Source organism: Lates calcarifer, linkage group LG20 (genome assembly GCF_001640805.2).
Source record: "Lates calcarifer isolate ASB-BC8 linkage group LG20, TLL_Latcal_v3, whole genome shotgun sequence".
Classification (NCBI taxonomy): domain Eukaryota; kingdom Metazoa; phylum Chordata; class Actinopteri; family Centropomidae; genus Lates; species Lates calcarifer.
The window spans coordinates 22,404,462-22,429,066 of NC_066852.1; the positions used below are offsets into that span (position 1 = coordinate 22,404,462).

Genomic DNA, 24,605 nt, shown 5'->3' on the forward strand with positions numbered 1-24,605 from the left:
ATAAGGTGTGTGGCTTTTGAAAGTGTCTTCCACTCAGCCAGGGCCCCACAAACACATTGCCATATGATGATAATGTTGCAGTAAAAGCAGACATGATTTACACTGTGCAGTAATTAATTATCTGTTTAGGGGAAGACCGTGGTTTGTGTTAAAATAAGGGCTTCCTCAAGGCATCCTCATGGTGACAATAATACACACCCAGTTAAGGTTGTGGAACGGTCACGGATAAAAGAAACAACGTTGAAAACTAAAAAAAAAAAAGAAAAGTAAAGCTGGGCTTACTGTAACTAGCATACATAACAAGAGTTTGTCAGGAATAGAATATTCTATTGGGAAATGAAAATCTGGCAAGCATCCCTTAGTTTTCCTGAAATAAACCACTGTAACACACTGATTACAATTAAGATCCACCAGCCTGGAAATTCCAATTTAACTAATGGTATGTATATTATTCTGCTATTAGGTCTTATGGACTGCAGTAAATACTTTTAAAATCATTGGATGACACATAACCAAGAATTGTATAGCAAAGAACATTACGTTAAAACCTCTGTCTATGAAAGTAAAGCGATCTAAGCTGATTTCTTATAGTGTGGTTTGTAAGTAGCTCATTTCCTTCACAGAGAGATGAAGTCAGCTCATCAACTGGGAGCTGAAATCACATTCAAATGGAGTGATAATTAATTAGGTCTAAATGTCATTTTCATAATTGGGATTGTCCAGGATCCGTGCTTGTTTTGTCTTAATAATTTTCTCCTGCCTCGAGACAGAGGGAGAGACAGACATACATCCTGTCTCCGTCTGATGAGCATATATCACTTTAAATATCTTATGCTAGAAATGATCAGCACTGACTTCAGATGAGGGAACCCCTCTCTTCCTGTTAAGGCAGTTCTATTCATTGAAACCATCTATGGGAAGGCTGCCAAAATGACCCATCAGAGATTGACGGGGGTTAAGCTCCCATAATCAATATGACATTGCTAAGTGCCCTTTGATTGAGCTGCACGCAGTGTAAAAGGACATTTCTGTGTGCCCGGCTGCTCTTGCCACCAAGAAATGCAGCATTTGTCCAAAGCTAAACGGTCTTCTGAATGTCATTGTCACGGGTACATTAACTTTTATATGAGTCTGAGAGACAGACTTAGAGTGAGGATGAACGGCCATTTTCATTAGTGTGGCTGCTTGGTGCCATTAAGGGTGCTGTCAGACGGACAGGGACAGAAATGGTTTGCATGGGGCGCACGAGCGAAGGCTGGAGATTTTATTCCTCCTCTTAAGATGTTCCATGAAGAGCTGGAGTGGCGGAGGCAGTGGGTACATTTGCCGGTGTGAAACCCCTGTGTCACTAGGCAACTGGATCTGATGGTTCCTTTGTTTGGGGTGAAAGGTTGGAAGCACTCGTACTAATCTCCTTGCTTCACAATTAAGGAACACAGGAGAGCTGCTCGAACCTCTTCCCACTCTCAAACAACAACAACAAAAAGAAAAGGATTGAAAGACTCCTCTATTGTCCCTCCTCCTCAGTCCCTGCTCCCCCTCCTCACTCTCCACGCTAATCGAAAGGTATTTGCACTGTAAATTAAAAGGGCCCTCGTGCGTTGCTGTTTTAACACCGACGCGCTCTCCTAAGATGTCCACAAACAGCTCCAATCTAATTACAGAGGGAGATTTACTTCAAATAACACCATGGACAAAAGAACGCTGGCTATTGTTGACGTGGGGCCAGTGTTCCACATCTCTTTCTCTCTCTTTCACTCTCTTGGGCGAATCCCTTTATATTCAAAGTCCTCGCCTTGCCAAGGTTAAAATGCGATGGGATATCTGAAAGTAGGGAACCTCCTGACAAAAGCGGCCTTTTTATTCCCTGAATGGCAAATGCCTTCGTTGATTTCCACTGTTCTGTCTCTTTCCTTATCTATCCTTTTTTTTTTTTTTACCAAGCAGATTTTGAACAAAGCCACAGCGGCTGACATGCAAATGTAACGGGGGAGAAAAGCGGCATCCAAGGGAGTTAAGATTGTCCGACAACGGGACGTGCTTGCTGGGGTTGCATTGTGACGTACGGCTGAGACACATCCTCAGGGTCGAAAGAGGGAGGAAGGGATGGTGGATATTGGCTGGCCAGATTTGCAGTGTGTCCTGCTGACTTCCATTTTATGGCCCGTGAATCGCAGAGCCCTCTGGGAGTCTATAATCCGCTCTACCCCAACACACCCTCCCACTGCCCATACCACATCATTTTATTGGTCTCTCTGGATGTGTGGCTGCTGTCCCTGGTTTACAATGATCCATCCGTGTGGGGATTCTCCCGCAGCCAGACTGTTGCACGCTACGGACATCCCAATTTGCTACTGGATCCCACCCACTTATTTCCCCCTTATAAGAATACTACCTCCCTCTCTGACATGCTGTTGTCCCATGGTTTCCTGTGGCGATGCCTCAATGCGACTGTGCCCACCATGACACTAAGCCTCGGCACTGAGGCTCTGCAGTGCAGAGGCCCAGTTGGGTATTTCTCAATGAATGAAGCTGGGTGCGGGGGAACGTAGCAGTGCCAGCTCTCATTCACACATTTTATCTCATTTACACACAAACCACACATCCCCCTATTCACATAGGCCGCTGTGCATAACACTTATGGCCGTGGCGGATGATTACTAGTGGGTGTTGGTCACAGTGCAGCTCTGCACAGTATCCATCAGACAAACAGAGGATCTTCCTCCGCCTGGAAAAACTCATTTAGATCTTATCTGGGGAAAAATTTGTTTGCTGAGGGAGAGGGAGGAGGTTAGTAGCAAGAGAACTGACTGTAGTCTCGCTAGTGCCACTTGATTTAATTTAGCCACCGATAGTGTCTCTGACCACTTGTACTCTTCTTATTTTGGAAGGTGAGTGAGAGTGAGTGCCGAGGAGGGGGAGATGGAGGGAGGCAAAGAGAAAGAGGTATTTGTTTACAGAGACAAACGTAAAGGGAATTGTGGGGTTTTAAATGATCACCTTACAAACATAGTGACAGTAAACAGATACAACATAACAACCTGTGTGAATATGAAGCTAGAGGCATTGATCAAATTACCCCGGATACTGAAACAACAGTCACTTTCACTGTCTTAGAATATAATGCTGTGAATCATTGCCATGTAGCTGTATATCTCTGTCGGTGGTACTGAGAAAGCTGATTAATCAATTAATTGACCGACAACACTTCATAATCATTAGTTGTTGAGGTCAATTATCCAAAAAAAAAAAAAAAGCTCTGGAAATGCTGCTTGTTCCAGCTACGCGAAACCTTCATGCCCTCACAGAGGGTTGAGTGTAATCTAGATCAAAATACAGTCGTCTTTGTAAGCATCTATATGTCTCTGTATGCCTGGAATTGTGAATGTGGCACCTGGTACCCCACTGTGACCTAGAATGCCCCGTGTGCATTCCCTGGCCAGCTGGGCACAGACAGACAGGCAGACAGACAGACAGACAGACAGACAGACAGACAGACGGATAATCTGCCTTCGTCCACGGACAGCTTGCTCAATTATGAGTGGGATGCTGAAACAACGAGCACAAGGATGGTGCGAATCTGCATTTTGACTCACTAGATGACACCGACAGGAAGCTCGACATTTTCTGATCAAAAGTCATAATGCTAATGCACATCTGCCTTTTAGCAAAGAGCTGCCCTGAGCTGAAATGCCTCATAAACATGTTTATTTTATCTTTATGGTGATAATTTCATTCCAATAGCTAACGAGAGTTAAGCATGATCAGGAGGTTGAGTGGGATCACATTCACACTTCCATGGTCCAGGGGGCTGTATGCTTGTGTATTCATATATGTGTGTGCATGTTAGTGTGTCTGTATCAGCAACACATGTGTAGCACTGCCTGCCTGGGGTGGAAGAATATTTGCTTTGCTTATTGCCGCCCTAATGCTCACTGACAAGTTAATAACATCACAATTAACTAAATGCTAAACAGATGCCAGTGCTGGACTAATGTGATTGAGACAATCGGCACTTTTGACGTGACCCCTGTGTAGCGCTGCCATTGGCCTAATTTGCTTGAGTGACATGACTGGACTGTGTGTTTGTGTGTGTGTTAGTATTGGAGGTAACAGATTGCAGGGCCAGCAGTGTGAACACTTTACGAGGAAGAAAAAGATGTGGAGGAAAAGAAATAATACGACTAAAAAGGGCTTCTTTTTCTGACCATTATAACCCTTGTTGTACTCCCTTTCCCCGCTCTGGTCTTTCTCCTTTTCGGTCTCTCCTCCTCTCCTCCCTCCCTCCTTTTCCGCTGCTCTCTCTCCAGCCAAACTATTTCTGGCTTGAGAAAAGAAAGTGTTTACTCTGTGGCCGCGGCCTGCTGGAATCACGCTGTGTTCCCACTGGCTAAACCCACTATTGCCACTCCATGGTTTGCATATTTTCCCTGTATTACAAGACTTTAAAAAAGGACGGAGAGAGATAAAGAGAGAAAGAAAGAAAAATAGAAGAGTAAGAGAGCAGCCTCCCCCTCCTATTATATGTGGATTTTCTCTGGCACTGCTGTGTGTGTGTGCGCACATGGAGATGATTCATGTATAAACAGGAACACCAACAGTTGGACAACAAATTCTTCCAAAGCCTGTGGACTCCGGACTCATTTCTACACAGGTCACATGGGAGATGCAGTCCCCTGTCGTTTCAAGTGCTACTCACAGCTCATGCTGAATAACAGGCAACTACTCATACGGGCTGTGGCCTTACTTTGATGGATTAATGTGCAGAATTCTGTGCAAGTTACAAAGGGTGCACTTATATGGATATATAGTTCACACTGGCAGTTGCAGAGGCTGTAAAATGCATGAAGCCCTGGTAGTGAAATCTGCATTTTTTAAATCTGCAGACAGACAGACAAAACAAAAAACTACTTTAACTTCAATTTATTGCTTACTTTTTTGTTTGTGAGCCACTTTCTCTGTGCACATATTCTGACCTTTTGCTTTTCTGCACCAAGCTCCAGTTTAATCAAGTGGAATGTGAGTGTGGTGGGTTTTACCAATAAAGTACAAGAGCTATAAATTATGGTGGGGACCAAAACAATCTAATGAAAAAAAGAGATGACGATAGCTGGCAGACGTATGGAGATAAAGACAGAATGAGAGAAAAACAGCAGCTCAGAGATCAGAACAGTCTTGTACAGCCCGATGGGGAGAGGCTTTACTGGAAATGCAAACTGAAAATGACACGTTGGAAGTGGCTGTGTTTAAATGAGCACACTTTCACAATATGATATTATGGTGTGGGACAAAATCCACATTAAAACAGCTTTGGAAACAGCTTACAGCTGATATCACAAAGAGGAAATGACAGTGTACAGCAGTAATGGACAATTACAGTTTTTCTGCCAAAACACTGACTTGTGAGGACTGTTCTTACTGTTTGAACAACTCTTCCTTCACAAACCAAATCTCCAAAGATTTATAAAACAGAATGCAGTATTGACAGAAACAATAACTAGCTCTGTAAATCTTACTGCTTCTTTCAATAGCAGAGCCTATATTATGTGTTGAAGCACGTTATTGTACTTGGGTTTTTTTTTTTTAATCCCAGCCTCATTAATAGGTAAAATCTTTTTCTGGCCCATGAATTGAAAGTCACAGTTAGAAATACAACAGTTACATTTGATGCTCACGCTGACATTGAAAAAAAAAAAGAAAAAAAAAACTGACCTGTGTGCCTGCATGTGCTCCTAGAAGAGAAGCACACTTGCTAGGACGGCATGTCAAACATGTTATTTTGCATTTTGAGCAAAAAATCTCTGAATTAAAAAAGTCTGAGCACAGTGCAATGCTTTGGCATTTGGGGAAATTTGGCTGCAGACTGGCATTACGTCACATGAAATCACATTAAAATTTAATTAAGGTGTTTTGTTATTTCTGCAAAAGGTCTAGGTTGCTGCAGCCTTTGATTATATTAGTCCTGGTCCAGGAGTGTTGTAGGCTGCTGGATACACCAGGGCATTCAAAAAATGTATAATAGGAGGAAATTTGAAAATACAAAGTCACTAGATGTTGGGCAATCTTCCTGTCTGGCGAAGGGTTTGTTTTTCTATGTTAGTAGCTTAGAGGCCTGACTACTAAACCTCAAGTTTGTATTTTTAACATTATTCCCAGAACAAACTTGATAAATTCTGGAAAAATCTGAATTTATCCAGGGTTATGACATATAGTATGAATCAGGGCTAATATTAATAACTGCAGGTATTAGGTTTTCTTTTCCAGTCAGAGGAGGCCACTGACTGTCATTCACACTTGTCTACAGAGTATTTCAAAATAAAAATGCAGTCTGGAGTGGCTTCATATCAGTATGCACATTACATGATGCTCTGCTTCCTGTCAATCACCTGACAGGCACATGATGAAATGGAAGTCTCCACCAGGAAATCCTTCCTATAAGAAGAGCCTTACATGTTGTGTTTGCCTGGGAAGGCTGCTATCAGTGCAAGGCTAGGTCTTTAAAAATGAGCCGAAGTCTCAGTGCACATATTGCATAACAATTGGAGGACATAAGACAGAGGCAGTAGTAAATGGGCTACAACTCTAAATGACAGCAGTGTTTTTCTTTAAGGATGAGAGCTCCATGAAAGCCAGACAGACTGTGTTCTTTGCTTACAAAAGCCCTGAGGCGAGTCCCAGTTTAGAGAGAGAGTCTCTGATGCGATGCCATCCAATTTGGAAAAATATGTGACAAAAATTAGCCGTGAGTAGATGTAATGCAACTCACAAGTGACTTCGCGCTTCTCAACACAGGAATTCCTGGATTTATTTGAGTGTCTATGTGTTGCTCAACACTGCCAAAGTAGGGGATAGTTTGCAGTGAGTGTTTGTGCATGTGTATTTGCACAAGTTCACTGGGTAAAAACAGCCACATGATGTTTTGTTGCTAGTTCCCCTGGCATCCCGACCAGCCCCCCCACTCCACCCCCACCCCCCCATGCAAAAGAGCTTGTCTGTTAGGAATGACGGCAACTTCAGGAATGCCTCAACGGCCTCCAAACTATCCAATGGTTTTGGATAACCACCCGCTATACATCCCACAAATGCGCGAGCTGTTGGGTAACATAGAGAGGTGTATGATATACCAAGCATGGGCAGTTCTGCTAAAAGCAAGAGAAGACAGACAAAGTGAGAGAGAGACAGGGGCTGAGTCAGGCTGCAGCTGATCAGGCCAACAGAGGAGATGCCACAATAGTTCCCATTCAAAGCAGCAAGAAACAGCCACAGTTTCAGAGGCCAAATATTGTCATCAGAGAACATTAGCCAAGGGCTGAAGTGCTGCCAAGAGGCAGGCAGAGATCAAATCTGGCTTTGATGGCCAACAGTAACCCCCTGCTCCCACCACACGCCCTCTCTGATGTTTTGCGTCTTGGGTACTGTACACACAGACATTTCTGTATAAATAAATCCATGTTTGTTAAGCTTTCTAGCTCAAACTGATTTAACACAGTACTGTCCAGTGGAGTGGCTTCCTTTGTTTTGTCTTTCCCTGTATATTCTGCTGAGATATCATTATTTACATTTTCTAGACATGTAAAGAAGGCCATAGCTGAAACATAGAATACAGGTCTAAAGCCCTGGTAGCAGTGAGGATGCTATATTCATCACACCCCATGTTAGGTATCATGACAAATATGAACAATTAAGCTATTGTTTGAGCCTCAGGGCTTCAAAAAGTAAAAGAGGCTGAGATGCAAAGGGACTAAATACAGGAAAGTCCACAAGGTCATTACAACTGAAATAGTTCAGCTTCTTTGGACAATGAAACATACATACAGTAATACATAATGAATTATACATCATTTCATTTCTTCGGGGAGGATGGATCCTGTAAACATTTGTTTCAGACTTATTCTCATGATTGGCGCAACCTGTTAGCTGTAGTTTTGAAGGTGTCCCAGAGGGCAGAAAGAGAATAATTGTTAAGTGAGAAAAATATCTATGATCCACAGACTTCCAAAATCTGGTATTCAAAATTAGTGCCCTAGTAGAGCCAGAGCTGGAGAGACTAGCTCATCACATGGCAAATTAACTGAATAAATACAGAATACAATCCTACAGTACATGGCAGCATGATATGCTTTAAACACAGACTCCCAGGTTGTCTGCTGGCCTGACTGGAGGAGACCCACATGTGTGGCTGTACAAGTAGCTCCCACTGGATAACAGAACAGACAAAAACAGACAAGTTCATAATAAGTCTCCACAAAGTTAAGAGTGAGAGACACAGGAAGGGACTTGTTTGTTTACCTCTCTAACTCTCATGTCATCAGTCATTCCCTGCTGGAAACAGACCAATTGGCTAAATGCTATCAACCTTCGACTCACTGTGGAGATCAGTGCATGAATAACATTTAACCTTTGAATGTCACCATATGTAACAGCACCCACACACACATAAACACACTCAAACAAGGTAATAATAAACACATTGTCTGCCACAAATGAGCAGAGCTGCTGCACCAGTACACTTCTTCCTCTGCTTTCTTCAGACGCATAGAGCAGGGTGAATATCTATCATTCAAATGGCTGTATATTAATTGTAAGTTGCTTAAATATTGGTACGCTAATTGACATTGGCTTCCATAATGATGGTAAAGTACTCATCTATTGTGTATTCCTTATTAGTTACAGCAATGATGGGATTTAGTCTTTTAACATTAATATTGAAAAGAAGGGCCATGCCTTCAGAATGGGGATGTCAAATGTCAAGTGTTCAAATCCATAGCCAGGAATGTCATAATGTATCATAATGTAGGTGTTCAGCAGCTTTAAGATCACAAAGAAAGAGAAACTGAAACCGAGAATCGACAGTGCAGTGAAACTGCCTCGTCATATTTTACCAGAGCCCATTTTTCAAACTCTGATCCCTCACAGGGGCTGAACACATGGATGATTACTATACTATTACTGCTGCTGCTGCTGCTCCAGTTGTCTGGCAGGAAGACACGTCTGGCCCTGGCTGCGGCTGCCCCCCTCCCCAACCTCTTCCATTCGTTCCAGACTAGAATGCCTATATTTAGAGCGCTCCTTTCCGCTGTTATGGCTGTTGGATCATTAGCCTCATTTAACCCTTCTTTTCCTCCGGCAAACTGATTGGCTGAGGGCATGCCCCTTAGGAGTAACCCCACCCCCCACCCCCAAAATCCTGACTATGCCGCCCTGCGTTCCCCTCTTAAATGTTTAGGAGGAATGTGGGGGGTATGAGTAGCTGCAAAGAATAGGTGGAGCTACCCAATGAGAGCTAATATTGGGAGCCTGAGGGTCACAGTCTTAGATGAAGGACAAAACACAAGATGATGATAATGATGATGTGTGGCTATTTTGGGGATCAGTTTCTGGTCTGAATGAGCATTAGCAGTACTCTTTTCTCTCATCTGATTTTGTTTGACATGCTGGGGTGGGGCAAAAGGATGGTGATCCTCTAAACTTTCCTCTGACACCACTGTTAGGGCAAAGTTTATACTTGTGTGCACTAACATGCAAAATCTGGTGGGCATTTTATCAAACATTTATCTAGCAGAGTCATGTAGTTCAGAGGATAAACTTTTCTTTACGGTATGAGCTCGCCTCCACTGCCATTCACAAAGCAAAAATGGCTAATGGCTGGACTGCCAAGAAACCTGCTGTGGACATTAATGGTCCTCAGAGGATGAACCCTGTTGAATTTGCAAATTCTGTGGCCTTTCCTCTAACACATAATGTCATTCATTCATTCATTTTCTACACCACTTATCCTGGGGAGCTGGAGCCAATCCAAGCCAACTTTAGGTGAGTAGCAGGCTACACCCTGGACAGATTGTCAGTCCATCACAGTCTAGCACATATTTGTTTGTCTTTGTCTTTTGTTTCTTTTCCCTGCAAATAGCTCCTCTATATGTGTAGTGAATGACATTATTGGACAATATTATCAATCCAACTATTAACAATAGTATGGTGGTAAATGATATAGTATATATATTTTCATGAATCTGGAGCGATTGATTGTTGGGTACAACATACATACATGATGCACACTAAATCCTCCAGCAAATACCCTCACCCCATGCACACTACCTCCATAATGAAGCAAGGGGAGTTTGAGAGCCCCCCCCACCCCCCAAATTAAAGAGTTCATCACCAGCAGTGAAACTGTTCTGAGCCATCACACATCTGTTGGAGGGGGATTTGCTTCTTCCTATTTACATCTTGGCACCTAGATCATCCTCGTCTTCCCATCTTCATAGCTGAGCACTGATAAACAACATCGGCCTGCCAAGTTTTCCCGGTTTGTTGATTACTGTTGGGTCTGTCTTGATTTAGGGCGAGTGGGACTAATCCAAGATGATGTGATCTATGTATGTGTCAATCCGTGGCTCCAGTTAGCCAGAGAAAGGCTGAATGAGAGGGCTGAATGAGCACACCACCATAGCACACACCACACCACAACTGATTTGTGAAAATATACAAACAGATTGCAAGTGTGAATCAGGAGCGACCAGATGATTCAGTGCGATCTCAGTCTTTCTGAATTTGATCTGATTACAGTATGTACTTATAAGTTTTTGCAAGACATCTGGCTACTTTGAATTTGCTGCAATTAAAAAAAATGCCTTGTCAAAATATGCTTATTATTTAAATGCAGTATCTACAGCCCATTCAACACACACCTATATGGAGAATAAAATTATGGGGAACTTTCTGTACAAATTCAACCAATACAAACATGCTGATGGAGCAGAGGACCTCATAATCTTTTTGTTTATGTCCATGGTGACATGATGATCTGTCTGACTCTGTGTGCGTGTGTGTGTTCATACCGGTGTGGATCTGTCGGTGAGCCTCCAGGGATTCCTCTGTCTGGAACTGGGCGCCACACTGGTCACAAACTATGGCCTTCTCACCAGCTGAAAAACAAGAGAAGAGAGTGGACGTTTATTACACAATCACACAGATGTACCTTATATGGAAGCAGTATGAAATGGAGAGAAGAAAAGGTTGTCTTAAAGCTAGGGTGGAGGCATAATAAATTTCATTATATAAGTTCACCTGAAACTGAACACAATTTTTGAACTGTAGCTGTACATAAAAACATATCAATCCTATCACTGAAATTTTAAGCTAAAATGTATCATGATTTGAGTTTGAGTTTATTTCAGTTAACATCTTAGCTTAGGCTAAAAAAATGCAACCATTACACGCTCAGCAAGGCATCCATCCTGCAAAGTCTGTGAGGAAGTGTTTGGATTTGATGACCTTCAGGTAGCTACAACAAAATCAAGGAGAAGCTCTTTAACCTTGACAACCTATAAATCAATGATAAAACTGGCTTATTGTAGATAAGGCACACTGAATGTGTCATATGTATCAGCTGATAAGTAACAATATGTCAGCACAGAAATGCAAAAGCCAAGGTTTGTCAAATACCGATTTTGGGCCTAAAAAATTGGTTGGTTTGGTTCCAATGGTCATATGACGACATTTCAAGCAAGTATGCAACAGACTTTATTATATCTGAATGAATGAATAGTGAGTTAAGATCATTTTATTTTTTGCTTAAATTTTTCAGAAATGTCTTGAATATAGCCCCATCTTTCTCATTCTGTACACAACCTTGTGATAATAGGAAAAATGTTGTAATTGCTATGATATAATCCCTCACTTCCATCACTTGTACAAGGCCTTGGTCACAAATATGTGATTTGTCAGAGTTCTGACAGAAAATGAACTGAGAATATGAAAATGCTTATGTTTAGCAACCTGATACTATATTATCTAAAGACTCTGGTTTTCAACATTTGATCCCCTTTCATTTTTTAGAATTGAGAGAAATATTTTTCAGTATTTGATTGATTAATGAGTGTATTGTAATATGTAATTTATCCTACATTTGGCATTATAATTGATGAGTCAAACTATCAGCCTTCAGTTTGGTCTGATTCAGCTCCAAATTTAATGAATATGCAAATGGTGGCAAAATGTGTCATCTCCATGCCCATACATGCTTGATGTAGGGTAATTTGCCAAAAAAAATTCTAACACTGATAATTATAGACTCCATTATTTGTGACAGATTGTGTGACATACTGAGAATGGGGCTTAGTCCACAAGTATATTATTCTCTTAGCGCTACTATTCTGCAAGTATAATTTCTCTAACTTCTAGATCAATGGATATCTCAAAGTGAACACGCTTTATTTACATATATACTGTAGATCAAAATAAATATATTTAGTGTGTGCACAAATTGTATCAGCTTACTATACAAGACTAACACATTCCTACTTTCGACTTTTGTCTGTTGAGTGCTCTTCCACTTTTGTTCAACCACACTTTGCCTCTGTTTATGCAAATGGTTCAAGTATGTAGCCTTTGGGCAATAGTCTGGAATACCATGTTCACCTATACTTTATGAATGTGTACAACCTTGTACAACAATAAAAGGAGAGGCAAGAGCCTGGCATGCACACACACAGGGTGCCGTTGGAGGGCACATCAGAACAGGCTCACACAAATGACTTTTTATGGCTTGGCAACAAGCACTGTACATGCCATACACATCACACATCAAATAGATGCATGCATGCACGCACGCACGCACAAACACACACACACACATTTAACATCTGGATATTGTGTGTGTGCAAAATGGGTGTGCGTGTATGCGGGCGTGTGTGTCTGTTTCCAGTGCAAGCACAGAGTGATCTCTCCCGACCAGACCTTGGTTTGTTCTTGGCACAGCCTCCTGGGTTACGACACCTCCAGAGAGAGAAACAGAACACAATGAAAACAGGAAGCCAATTCTTAGATGACAGAAAAAAAGTCAGGGAGAGATGGCTTGTGTGGTTTTGCAACCGCAGTGACATTAGGGAACGGCCTGTACTGTAATAAGCCCTACCAAAAGCAGAAATGACATGGACCGTACATGACAGAGTGTGCCTGCCAGTAGAGTGCTTATGCAACAAGTTATGCAAAAGATGGTACACTGCACAAGTGAGCGTGACAAGATCATAAGCCACTGTAATGCAACCTTTAAAGCTAGAACATCCTAGATTCATGTGTATTATCACAAGATTTTTTTCCATGTAACAAATTTAGACTAAATAAACTGAGCTGGTGAGCAATGCCCTTTTTAATTGGCTGCATATTCAAGAGGCATAATTTGCAGTGTGAGCGTATGGCACACCAGTGTCAAATGCACAGATGAGCATATGGCCGAATTAGCTGGCGAAAGCAGCCACTTAACCTTTGGAGAACAAGACATGTAGTGGAGATGTAGACAGAATCCCCCAACACACCCACTGATGTCCCTCATTTGCATTAATCACATAGTCCCTCTGTTGCTTCTTTAACTCCCTGATTCATCATTACAGGCTCAACTATAATTATTATTTTTACGTGCTACAGTTGCCCTGCTAACCTGCATTGGACTCCTTCCATCCATTGATTTGAGCTCATTGATTGACCTTGCAGCGACCAACTGGGACCATTTTATGACCATACAAGAGCAATCGTGGCTCCATCATGTGCTAACCATCGACTATCAGTGTTCAAAGTAAATACACAATGTTTTAACTTCTGACAAACTATTCTTAGAAAGGCCATGTTTGTTTCTACCACATGCTCATGTGCATACATGACATTATTGCTGATCATTTCCCAAAACTAATATTGCAGTGTGTAAGATTTCAGAATTTTCCTAACTTTCCTACTTTCCAGATGGCTACAGGGTTAAATTAATTTCTGTAATGTATTAAAATCAATTTTCAACAAACTAAGAAAGTTGCTTGGAAATAATTAATCCATTGCAGTGAATACCATGTAACAGATAAGCTGCAAATGAGTTTCAGTTTACAATTTCCCTTCTTTCATTGCCACTACTGAGGTGCCCCTGAGCGGGGCACTTAACCCCCAGCTGCCCCAGATGGCCTCCTCAGTAACCAACAGATCAAACTGTGATTGTACTGGGCAGCTTCCAGGTGTGAATGTGTGTAATTGTGTGAGTGTGTTCCTGAAAAACAGCATTCATGCAAAGCAAATCTAATCTGGTTAAAATAATAAATGAATAGACACCAATGACTGCCTGGGAAGTAAAAAAACACATTCATGTCTATGGCTTGCAGTACTGTAAAATATAGGTGAGTAAATCAGCTTTACACTGGCAAGTAATGAGTCCACCTCACAGACAGTGGTGCAACACTATAACAGTCTTCTGGGAGGCCAAGAGGCGTGTGCTAAATGGGCCAGGGATAGGATTTTAGTGCAGGGCATGCCCCTGCTTGTGGCACAAGGACATAAATTGTCAGGAAATGCCTGCATGGTGCCTTGCTTCAAGGAGAATGAAGTTGTGTGAGGTCACAGTGGGGCAAAGGGGGGAGGAAAAGTGGGAGCACAGGAATCCAGGGTGCACACAGCCAGGCAGCCACCCAGCCAGATGCCCGTCACTCTAGTTAGCCAGCTAAGTGCTAACAGGGGGCCCTCCACTTGGTAACAGCCACCATCAGACATTTTCACTGCCAAATTAAAGCGATAAATCTTGAGGCCCCTTTGATTGCAAGAGGGTGAACTTGTTAGTTAAGTAAGACGGGGTAACTGGGACAGAGGAGACACACACTTGACATCAGCTGATACTTGTGTTATGTGTGTACTAAATAATAGTTTGCCTTGAATAAAAAACTACACTCAAGTCAGGAGCTCATTTGAAAACACAATGAGGAATCTAAAGGCACATTATTTCAACAGTGAAACAAAAGTGATTTTTCATTATGCAATTTTTTAATTTACAAAAATATACACAACAAATATTAAAAGGTGGCACCGTGCTGCCGCTCCCCAGGAAACTTTGGAACGGATGAAAACAGAAAAACAAATGCGTAGTAAATAAAAAGAATTCTTCTCACAATATAATAAGAACAAAGAGAAACAAAAAGGAATCTCTAAACGGTAGACTTGCCCTGTCTCCTCTGATAGTGGGGAGTCCTGTGTCACATTGCCACAGAGTCAGCCCTTAGCTGACATAATAAAAGTTGCACAACCCAGTTGTGCGCGTGTGTGTTTGTATGTGTGTGTGTGTGTGTGTGTGTATTTGTATGTGTGTGCATGTGTGTGTGTGTGTGCATGTTGGGAGGTAGGGATGGGGTGGTGATCAGGTGCCACATGCCACCAAAGCCGCTTCCCTTTTCGCTTCCCTCTCTGAGATATTGCTCAACTGTTGTTGCAGTGCGGCTCAGTTATTTCATAAATAGCTGTAAAAGAGAACAAGCCAGAGAGGGCTCCCTGCCAATCAAGTAAACTTCCTGTAAAGCCCGGCAGCAACAAGCAATATAACGGTCCCTTACTGTAAACTGGATCTATCTTTACAGGCCCTGCATCCCCTTGATAAAGAAAACTTTCCTTCATATGGTGCCACATTGTTAATATTTTAAAAGCAGAAACCTCTCAGTGTACTGTGTAGATTTTTAAAGATAGATTAGCTATTGTTTTTATTAATCCCTGTTTAAACTGCAGCTGTATGTGTAAACTGTAGGTGCTGTGTGCTAGTAGAATGTTCATATCCGGTTCTTTGGTTTCCTGAAAAGGCAAATTATGAAATTTTACATGAACTTGTTTTTTAGGCTTTGCAGTATTGTTCTTCTTCCTTTAAGTGGGCTTTATCCTTTGTTGAGAATACAAAGTTAACGTATCGGGTCCTTCTAAGTATATGGAAACCACTGTATTTAAATGTATAAGTCAATTCTATGTCAAATCTATATTGTTAATGTCATTTCTCTAATCTACATGTGTAAACCGACGTCAAGTCAAAACAAATACACAGTTAAGAGTGCTTATTTAATATCATGAAACATATCTCAAATTTTTTAATGGAATTAATTTTAATAAGTAATTAACATATGGATTACTTTAACTTCCTCAAATTATCAAAAGTCAAAACACAGCTAAAAAAAAAACGGCTTGAGTCAGCCTTGTTTTCCAGTCACGAGACACGGCCCCCAGCTCATGTTAAAACGATTTCGCAATCCCTTCGTTCACATTTTTGTTCAACTAGTGGTCTATAAATAAAACCTGTGATTAATGTTGGGTCTAGTTGACTCTAGGTACTCTAACCACATCCTTGGCATTGTTCAAGAGTGTTTCACTTAAAGTTAACTGCTGTGGGCTTCCCCCAACAGTGGCAAAATTTCACCACGTAGATGTGTTGGGGATTGTGGATTAGCCCACCACGCGGGCCTCACAGGGAAGTGATGGTACATTCCCTTGCCTGTAATTTTCCCTGACATACTAAGTGCTCATTCTCCCATTTCCCTAAATAATGTGGTGTGCAATGGTGCATTGTCCTATTTGCTATTACACTCATTCCATGACTGCATGGAATCTGAGTTGCAAATGCAAACCATCATTACGTTATGATGCAGAGACGAAAGACCAGGAAAGAGTAACCTCAGTGCCCATTTGGGGGTTTGTGGGTGTGATAAGTGTATTTGGGTGCAACAACACACACACACACTCACATCATCCAGCTCAGTGATGTGATCTCATAATGCTGCCATTCAGAGGCTCTTCTCATTCTAAAGGATATGTCAGCGGCAGAGAAAGGCCTCGTTTGTTTGGGGTGATAGTCCTGCTTTTCTGCACCTCCTGTGAACAACTAATTATTTTTTGTGACTGTGTGCCCACACTCACACTTGACACTTGTTGTTCCAACCTACTTTCTTTCACAGGTAGAGTATATATGCTAAGTTTGCAACAGATGTCCCCCTCCCTCCCCCCATGGGGATCGCAGTCTAAACAGAATCTTTCATCAAAGACAATCGCAGAATTAAACATAAGAGTTAGAGAGCCTGTCTTTGCTCATAGCGACAAACAAGAAGTAGGCCACCATGTTGATATGAGCGCTAAAAACATTTCACCCTGCACAGAGGATAAAGAAAAAACCTGCTTCTTCTTTAACCGCTAATCATTTCATAATCTGATGAGGTCATCAATCTTTCCATTGTTACACTTGCTTTAAATGACCTTGCTTTATGTGCTAAACATGTTACTGACATTAAGTGAAAATGCAAACTTGAAAATACAGAAACAGAATTGAACAAACAATTTTTCAGGAAATCAGCAAAGTCATGCAAAGACCTTCTGTTTCCTGCAGTAGTCATCAACATTAGTTGTCAAATGGTCTCACATGTGTGCTTGCATGAGATGGCATGATACTATTTAGCATCCATTACACAAAAAACGCTGTTTAAGAGCTTCCACATTGAGGAAACGTTAGATAGATAGAGCTCTACTGTTCCAAGAGAATAACCCTGCTGTAACACGTAAAATGCCACATTCAGGTCTGTGCAATTCATTACACGTAAACACAACATGGTAAACAAACAGTTCTGCTGCATAAGAATAAAATTACAGCCGTCTTCATGACTGCTCCTGTATTTTCTTATCATAAAGTCTATCAGCCAAATGTTAGTTTGAAACAAAGACTAGTCTTTGGAGAGAAGGGGGCTATAGCTCTCCATAGATTATTGCATTTGGTGAGAATCTGCTGTCTTAGCTGACAAAATTTTTGCCTTGTGCAAAAATCTGGAATCAACAAAGTTAGCCAAATGCTGAGATTGCAGTCTTTTGAGGCTTGATCCCTCAAGCTATCACAGAGTAAAAAAAGATAGCTTGAGAGTGTTTAGACTGGGGTGACATATTTATATTATGAACAGAGAGGCTTGGAATTTGTCTAGATGACCCACAGCAAGGATTTCATGGGAATATGTGATGACAATTTGGGCAGAATATCTGCTCAACAGCATCTAGCATGAAAACTGGACAGTGCAATTTATTGTTCAATTTGATCTGGTCAAACTTAAATCTAGGATTTTATTCTTTTATGTTCTGTTAGTATGAAGTAGGGGGTTTCCGTCTGGCTTAAAAAACTGTCCCTAGTAAAACTTTTTCCGACACACATTTCCTCTGCAGTACATGGGCCACACTAACCTGAAAAGTTACTTTATTACTTTATTTAATTTACAACATCAGGAGTGGAGTCAAACATTAAAAGATAACAATAAAAGATTCTGCAACTGAGAAGTTGCAGAAGCCTTAAGTTCTAATTGGATGGGTGATTTTTGCACAAAAAGGAACATGTGAAGGTTAACTTGACATGACAAAGTTTCCACTTTAATCCATGTGCAACACTGGTTTTTGCAGAGTGGGACACTGTTTACTGTATGTGCATATATTTCTGCAGTGGCTGAATGATCTGCTCTCAGGAGTCAAGGCTAAATGGAAAAAATTAAAAAGGCTAATTACAGTGTATCTGTCGATGGCCGACCAATATCACGCTCAGTGATTTTTAAAAGTGTAAACAGGGCGGGAGAGAGAGAAAGAGACAGAGAGAGAGAGAGAGAGGCAGACAGGCAGATTAGGGAGAGAAAATGTGCATGTGTGTGTGTGTGTGTGTGTGTGTGACAGAGGGAGGGAGGCAGACAAGTGCAGTCACCAACAAAAACATAGCCTGGCTGTTCACTGAGCCTACATAAATGGCTTACGTAAGACAGCACTCTCAGTACCAAAAAACAGCAAAAATCCATAAACACACACAGACACACACCCCCCCTCCTTGTCCCCCTGCACACGCTCAAACACAAACGCTGGTTTTACTACACGTATGAGGACTCCCATTCATTTCCATAACTTCCGCTGTCTCTACTAGATTCATAACTTACATATTTCCCACTAAATAAAAGTGAAGCAATGGATAAAATGACATTAAGTAGCAAAAAAGTCTTATTCCTATTCTTATTCCTGGCATCTAAAACTCAATCTGGTTCACATGCAAATAGCCAAACAAGAACACACACACATTCACAGGAACACACACAGACGCAGTATGCTGTCAGAACAATGAGTACAGACACCACACGCTCTCTCTCTTATTCCCCCCTCCCTCCCTCCCTGCCTCACTCTACCTTCAGCGTTATAACGAGCTGTGCTGTACAGTTTTATTTACACCAACCTCTTATCAGTGGTACAGCAGCACAGAGGCTGCCAATTGGAGAGGACAGGCCACGGTACTGCCTGTACCCTGTAGTGAAGTAGGTGTGTACCGGCATGCTCCCAGCACGTTTTTATCAAGGCTCAGAAAAGACTGGGCCCGCGCCAGCCTGCCTCTCAAAATAATAAAACACACTCACACACAGGATGAGTTTGCAATAAGGCATTGCAACTACAGGCACATTACTCACAAGGTCTTGCAACACACTTACAATCGAAAGTGGTTTCCTTATAGGGATGAAATAGGCGTTAAACCTGCTCTACGTAATCTTAATAAACCTTTTCATATGCAGGTGTAGAGTTCGGCAAATGTATTTTTTGCGGATATAAATCTTTATGTGTACCCGGAAGTATGTGACAGATGGCAACATGCAGGAGGTGGCTGTGTTTAACATCAACAATGAAGACAGAATTCTCACGATATTCTATCTATTCATTTTATAGTGAATCTCAGAGGTGGCAGAAGACTTCAAATGTGTCTCAACTCTATGTATTTGGGAAGGGGTTTAAATGTAAGTGCAGGTTTAGGGTATAATTATATGTCTAAACGTCTGTCTTTACATACATGTAAATGTTTGTTTATCAACATAGAAAACATTAGAACATTGGTAAATACCAAATGTATGGAATTCAAAAATGGAAATCATATAGCTACAACACTGAAGTAAGTTGTTTGAAAATGTTGATACTCACAACAGTAAGTACATCAGATATGTTAGCATATCTGGGCTATGGGGTAATAGCATTTAGGCAACAACCTTGGACAATATGATGTTTTCACCACCATGAAAAATAATATACCCACGACTGCACAGGAAAACCTAGGAAACATGCAGCACATTGAGTAAATGATTAAGAGGAGGACACAGCAGGCAACAACTGATAATATCACCCATGTCACAGCAATAAATTATATATGGTAGAAAAGAAATTTGGCCACAATATAGCAACAGTCATGATGGAAAACTAAACCAATCAGTAATAAAGTAATGAGTTCAGAGAGAAATATCAGTAATCATATAAACTAGCAACCTTACAACCAACTGCTACAATGAATTCTTTAGCTAGCTAGCTTGGTTAGTAGCCCAAATTATCAGCTAGTCATGAACAAATTCATGTTCAGCAGGCTTTGACATGAAGTGTTTTTATATACGGTGTATTTAGGACTTTTGTAAATGGTTTCCCAATTTTTACAAGTTGTCCCCATGTGAGTAACTTTACTGATTTAGCCCTGTTTGATCTAAGCTTTAGAGACATTGATACAAATGATAAGTGCAAGAAAAGAAAGGGACAGTATGTGACAGTAGCTACCTAGTAGGACACTTACAATCTAACTCTCTTTATAAAATGTCACAAAGTGTACTGGGCAAACACAAAGTACCTGCACATGGAACATACATGATGAACTATGTAGATGATATTTCAGTAACCATAAAACTCATACTGGTTCTCATAAATATCAGTAACAGACAGATTCACATGGGTAGAAATGACTTTATGATGTGATCAAACAAAGCGCTATAGATAAGAGGAGATAATCTTGCTTTTCTGGGGGGGGGTAGACAAGCCATCAAAAGCACAGGAACATGTTTGCTCCCGATGATATTGTTATCGACGGAGAGGAAAAAGAAATCAAAGGGAAGTGAGAGAGCACAAGGAAGAGGGAGGGAGAGAAAAAGGAGGAAACAGATGAAGACAGAGAATATTCAGGTCGCATTTGACAGCTTTACGGTCTGTTGCGCCGAATGGGATGTCTAGGGACGTGGCAAAGCAGACAAATATTGACTTGCTGAGCGTTCGCATGCACACACATACACTCATGCGCGCACACACACACAGGGAAAATACACAAGACACTTCCACATGAAGCCTCTAAATTCAGCCCCCCCTTCAAAATGGATGAGCTCACATTGCAACATCAGTCACCCTTGTTTTTTTGCCCAGCTCAACCTCTTAATCCATTTTGCCTGCAAACCAATTTGTTTGTCCAGTAGGTCACAGACAGTTTCCTGCCCTCACTGTTCCCTGTTCTCTTGTACTGTTTATTTCTCCCTCTCCTTTGCCTTACTTTCTCTGAACGACGAAGCCATTTCCAGAGCTTTTGCCCCCTGGGAGATCGAGGGCATCTCAGTCCACACATCCATCCCTCCTCCTCCTTCTCTTCCTCCTCCTCCTCCTCCTCCTCCTCCTCCTTCTCCCTCCTCCCTCCTTCCCTGCAAACGCTTCCTCTCCTCTACCTCTTTCTCTTCTATCCTCCTTACTTTCAAACTGTCTTGACGTCAGAGAAACCTGCTTTAAAGTGTGCACTGACACAAATGGACGCAGAGACGCATGCATCATTTAATACTGTTTCTTTAGCTTTCGAAACCACTTCCCTCAAAGATGTAATTTCTGAGATGGGTACAATATGATTAATTAATTGTCCCATTGTCTCTCACATAAAACCATATAGCAGTGTCATATCCCTGTGTCTGTAAAATGAAGATAGGTGAATAAAATGTAATAACTGCTAAGAATGATGACAAAATAAAGAAAATAGGATCCAGGTTGTAAGAACACACACATACAACTATATATGCCCTGCCTCACTGTCCAGTAACAGCAATTACCCTGCTGTTGCCAGACACTGACCAAATGTTTCACCCCCACCGTCTCTAAAACCAGGCCTCCCCTCCTCCCTGGCTACCCCTAGAGGTGAAAGGTGCCATGTGTTTTCAGCTTTGCTTTCAACCCCCCTCTGTTTTCAAAAAGAGAGAAGAAAATGAGGCTTTGACATGTATCCGTGTGCTCCTGCAGGCCACAGACGCAAACATATCTTCAGGGTGTTGGGTGGATGTGTGTATTTGTGTGTGAGTGTGGGCATATGGATGTGTGTGAAGAAGTGCAAGGAAGGAAACAAGAGCTGGATGCATAGAGGAACTACCCGGGGCTCTCCTGGTGTGAAGAGGCAGGAAGTAAGTTAGGCTGCTCTAAAATGCCAAAGTGGACCATTTCTCACAAGCCTCAGGGCCTGGTATTAATAGACCCTGGTTGGACAGGGGTGGGTGGGCTTCTGGTGAAATATATGCTGACATGAATGACCTACTGCAGTTTGAGTTTATCAAAGTCTGTTGATAGAGGCCCTGATGAGATTAGGCTAAACTTTACATTAACTCCATTTTCCCATGCTTGGGAATGTATTGGGTAACTTGTAGCTTTGAAGATGTCACTATACCCACAAATAACCTAAGGTGACAGTGGGAAAATGCACACAAACAATCTGTGTTGCTTTATTTATACTTTAAGTCCTTGTGACTGTGTACATGAGCATTAGAGTCCCATTAATCCTGTGGCCATCAAGGGCTGAATTTGTGGTTGACAATGCTCACAAATATCCATATTGAATGAAACTTAAAAATATATCTCTGCTGCATTAATGTAGAACTTCTCAGAAGCAATTTAAGATGACTGGAAGTGACATGTAGTGAATGTTAAGCAGAAAAAAAAACCCCACTTACACAGGGATGACCTGCTGGTGAAATGCATTAACAGAAAAAGTGCCTGTGCAAGATGATGTGGCTGTGTAACTTGTATTTTTGTGACAACTAAATGGCTTACATTATTTAAATGTAGTGCCTTTGCATTTTCAAGATTTGATCTAATATGAAACTGTAACTAACACGTCTTCCAAGTTTAACAGTAAAACAGGTCTGTATTGAATATTGTTGTTGTTATTGCCGACAGCAACAAATCTGTAAACATGTAGCACTGCAACTACAGTACCTTTGGCGATGGGTATTTTCTCACTAATGCCAAGCACACACATTTGGATTCACTATTTATTATCAATGTATTATCAAGTGCTAATTATCAGTGTTATCAGTGACCATACCTAATATCACAATTGAAAATGAAGGTCAGAGAGCTCTAAACTGAATAACCTCTGAATAACACTCAACATAGAGCAACTGGCATGTACAGTGGGGGCATTAAGTTAATGTAAAATCTGCTCAAAGCCATTCACAGAGGAGCAACCAGAGGAACCACCGACAAATATATGAGACCATAGAGACAGCCCTTCTGTCCATTGATAATGCATTCCAATGTATTCTGCATCAACAGCATTCTCAGATAATACTGTTGAGAACAAGCTGAGCCAAGATCACAGTGTTTTCAACAGTATTATCTTGCAAGTGCGCGGTTAAAAGCTGCTGCAATGTCTTTCAGACCCTGACATTTCTTTCTGTGCTTTGCTCTTTTAATTCTTCTTAGGGAGCTCAACTCTGAGTTTTGTTTATTTCTTCAACAGCCAGTGAATGTTCCTGTTGAATTTCTACTGCCTAAAACTTCAAACCAGCTCCTTTACTCAACAGTAGTTTTCCAAAGCAATTTGAAATGAAACAGAAGCTGGCAAAACCCGTCAAACAACTGCAGAGCAGCTCTGGATCTTTATTGCAATGTACACTGAGTCCAGAGAGACTTAGCAGGAAACACATTTTTAAGAAATGCTTGGAAATGATTGATATTTACAGATCCTGGTTTGTTCTGTGAATAAACTGTTTTCCAATACAATGATCAATGAAAGTTTTCAGATCTGGCATCCCTATTGTTAGATGACAACAAAACAGGTTGGAGCAGAGTTCCTCAGTGTCAAAGTCAGACACTTTCTTTCTGCTGCCATACAACTTCCACCTTAGCTTCAGAGACAACCGTCATTAATTGCAAAGCCAAAAGAAGTCATGTCAGGTACACTTAACAACAGATCCTTTTAAGTGTTTGATCAAACTACAAATTCTGTCTTTGTCTGATGAGGGCAGTTTTGATTCATCCTCTGTGGATCATGAATATCCATAGTATTCCATAGTAATTTGCCCAGCGGTTGTTAAGATGTCTTGTGCTAGGCTATGCTACTAACAGGACAGGAAGCTAATTTGCATACAATGTTGGCTTAATTCTATGTGTACTAGGAGGGTGGACAGACAGACCTGAGACTCTGACCAACAGTTGAACCCTTACCCTCATGACCACCATAGACTGTTGCCCAGCCAGCTGCTGGGAATCCAGCAATTGACATCCTCTTTACAGTGCTGTAAATGCATTTATAGTTCAAGAGAGGAAGGGATGAGATGGCTGCTGATCTGAGCAGGAAAACTCATTTTGGCTGTTGTTTGCTGCCTGGGGGTGCTGGGTGGGCTGAGGTTTAAGGCGATTGCACAAAATTTAGACACAGAAGCAACACTTGTTGCCCTGCTTTTTTATTTTCTTCTCCTGCAGTAGCAGGCAAAAGTGACTGCCAAGGAGTGCTGGAGAATGAAACCAAAGCAAAAGCCAAAGCCGTCCCCGGGACTTTTACCAGTGTAACTGGAGACACCGAGCTCCTGCTCATTAAAACCCGCGTGGTGGACACACAATGCATTCACCCAGTTTCAAGTTAGCATAAGCATTCTAGTCAGATGCTGAGGAAACTCATGTCTACTGCATTACAAAACCTTTCACTGTCCTTCTGTCTAGTCATCTCTCTCTGTGCCCCCTGTTCTGCTTTTTTGCATGTGGAGGAACCAAAATGGCCA

General features: G+C 41.5%; 1 protein-coding gene across 3 annotated transcripts in view; it reads right to left on the minus strand.

Moving 5' to 3' along the window:
- The window catches only part of zbtb16a (zinc finger and BTB domain containing 16a), a 137,769-nt gene that overhangs the window by 43,784 nt on the left and 69,380 nt on the right, over positions 1-24,605 (minus strand). For all 3 annotated transcript variants that reach the window (XM_018689289.2, XM_018689288.2, XM_051078792.1), the window contains exon 4: positions 10,839-10,925. In XM_018689289.2, coding sequence (XP_018544805.1) covers positions 10,839-10,925 — 87 coding nt within the window. The remainder of the gene's footprint in view (positions 1-10,838; positions 10,926-24,605) is intronic.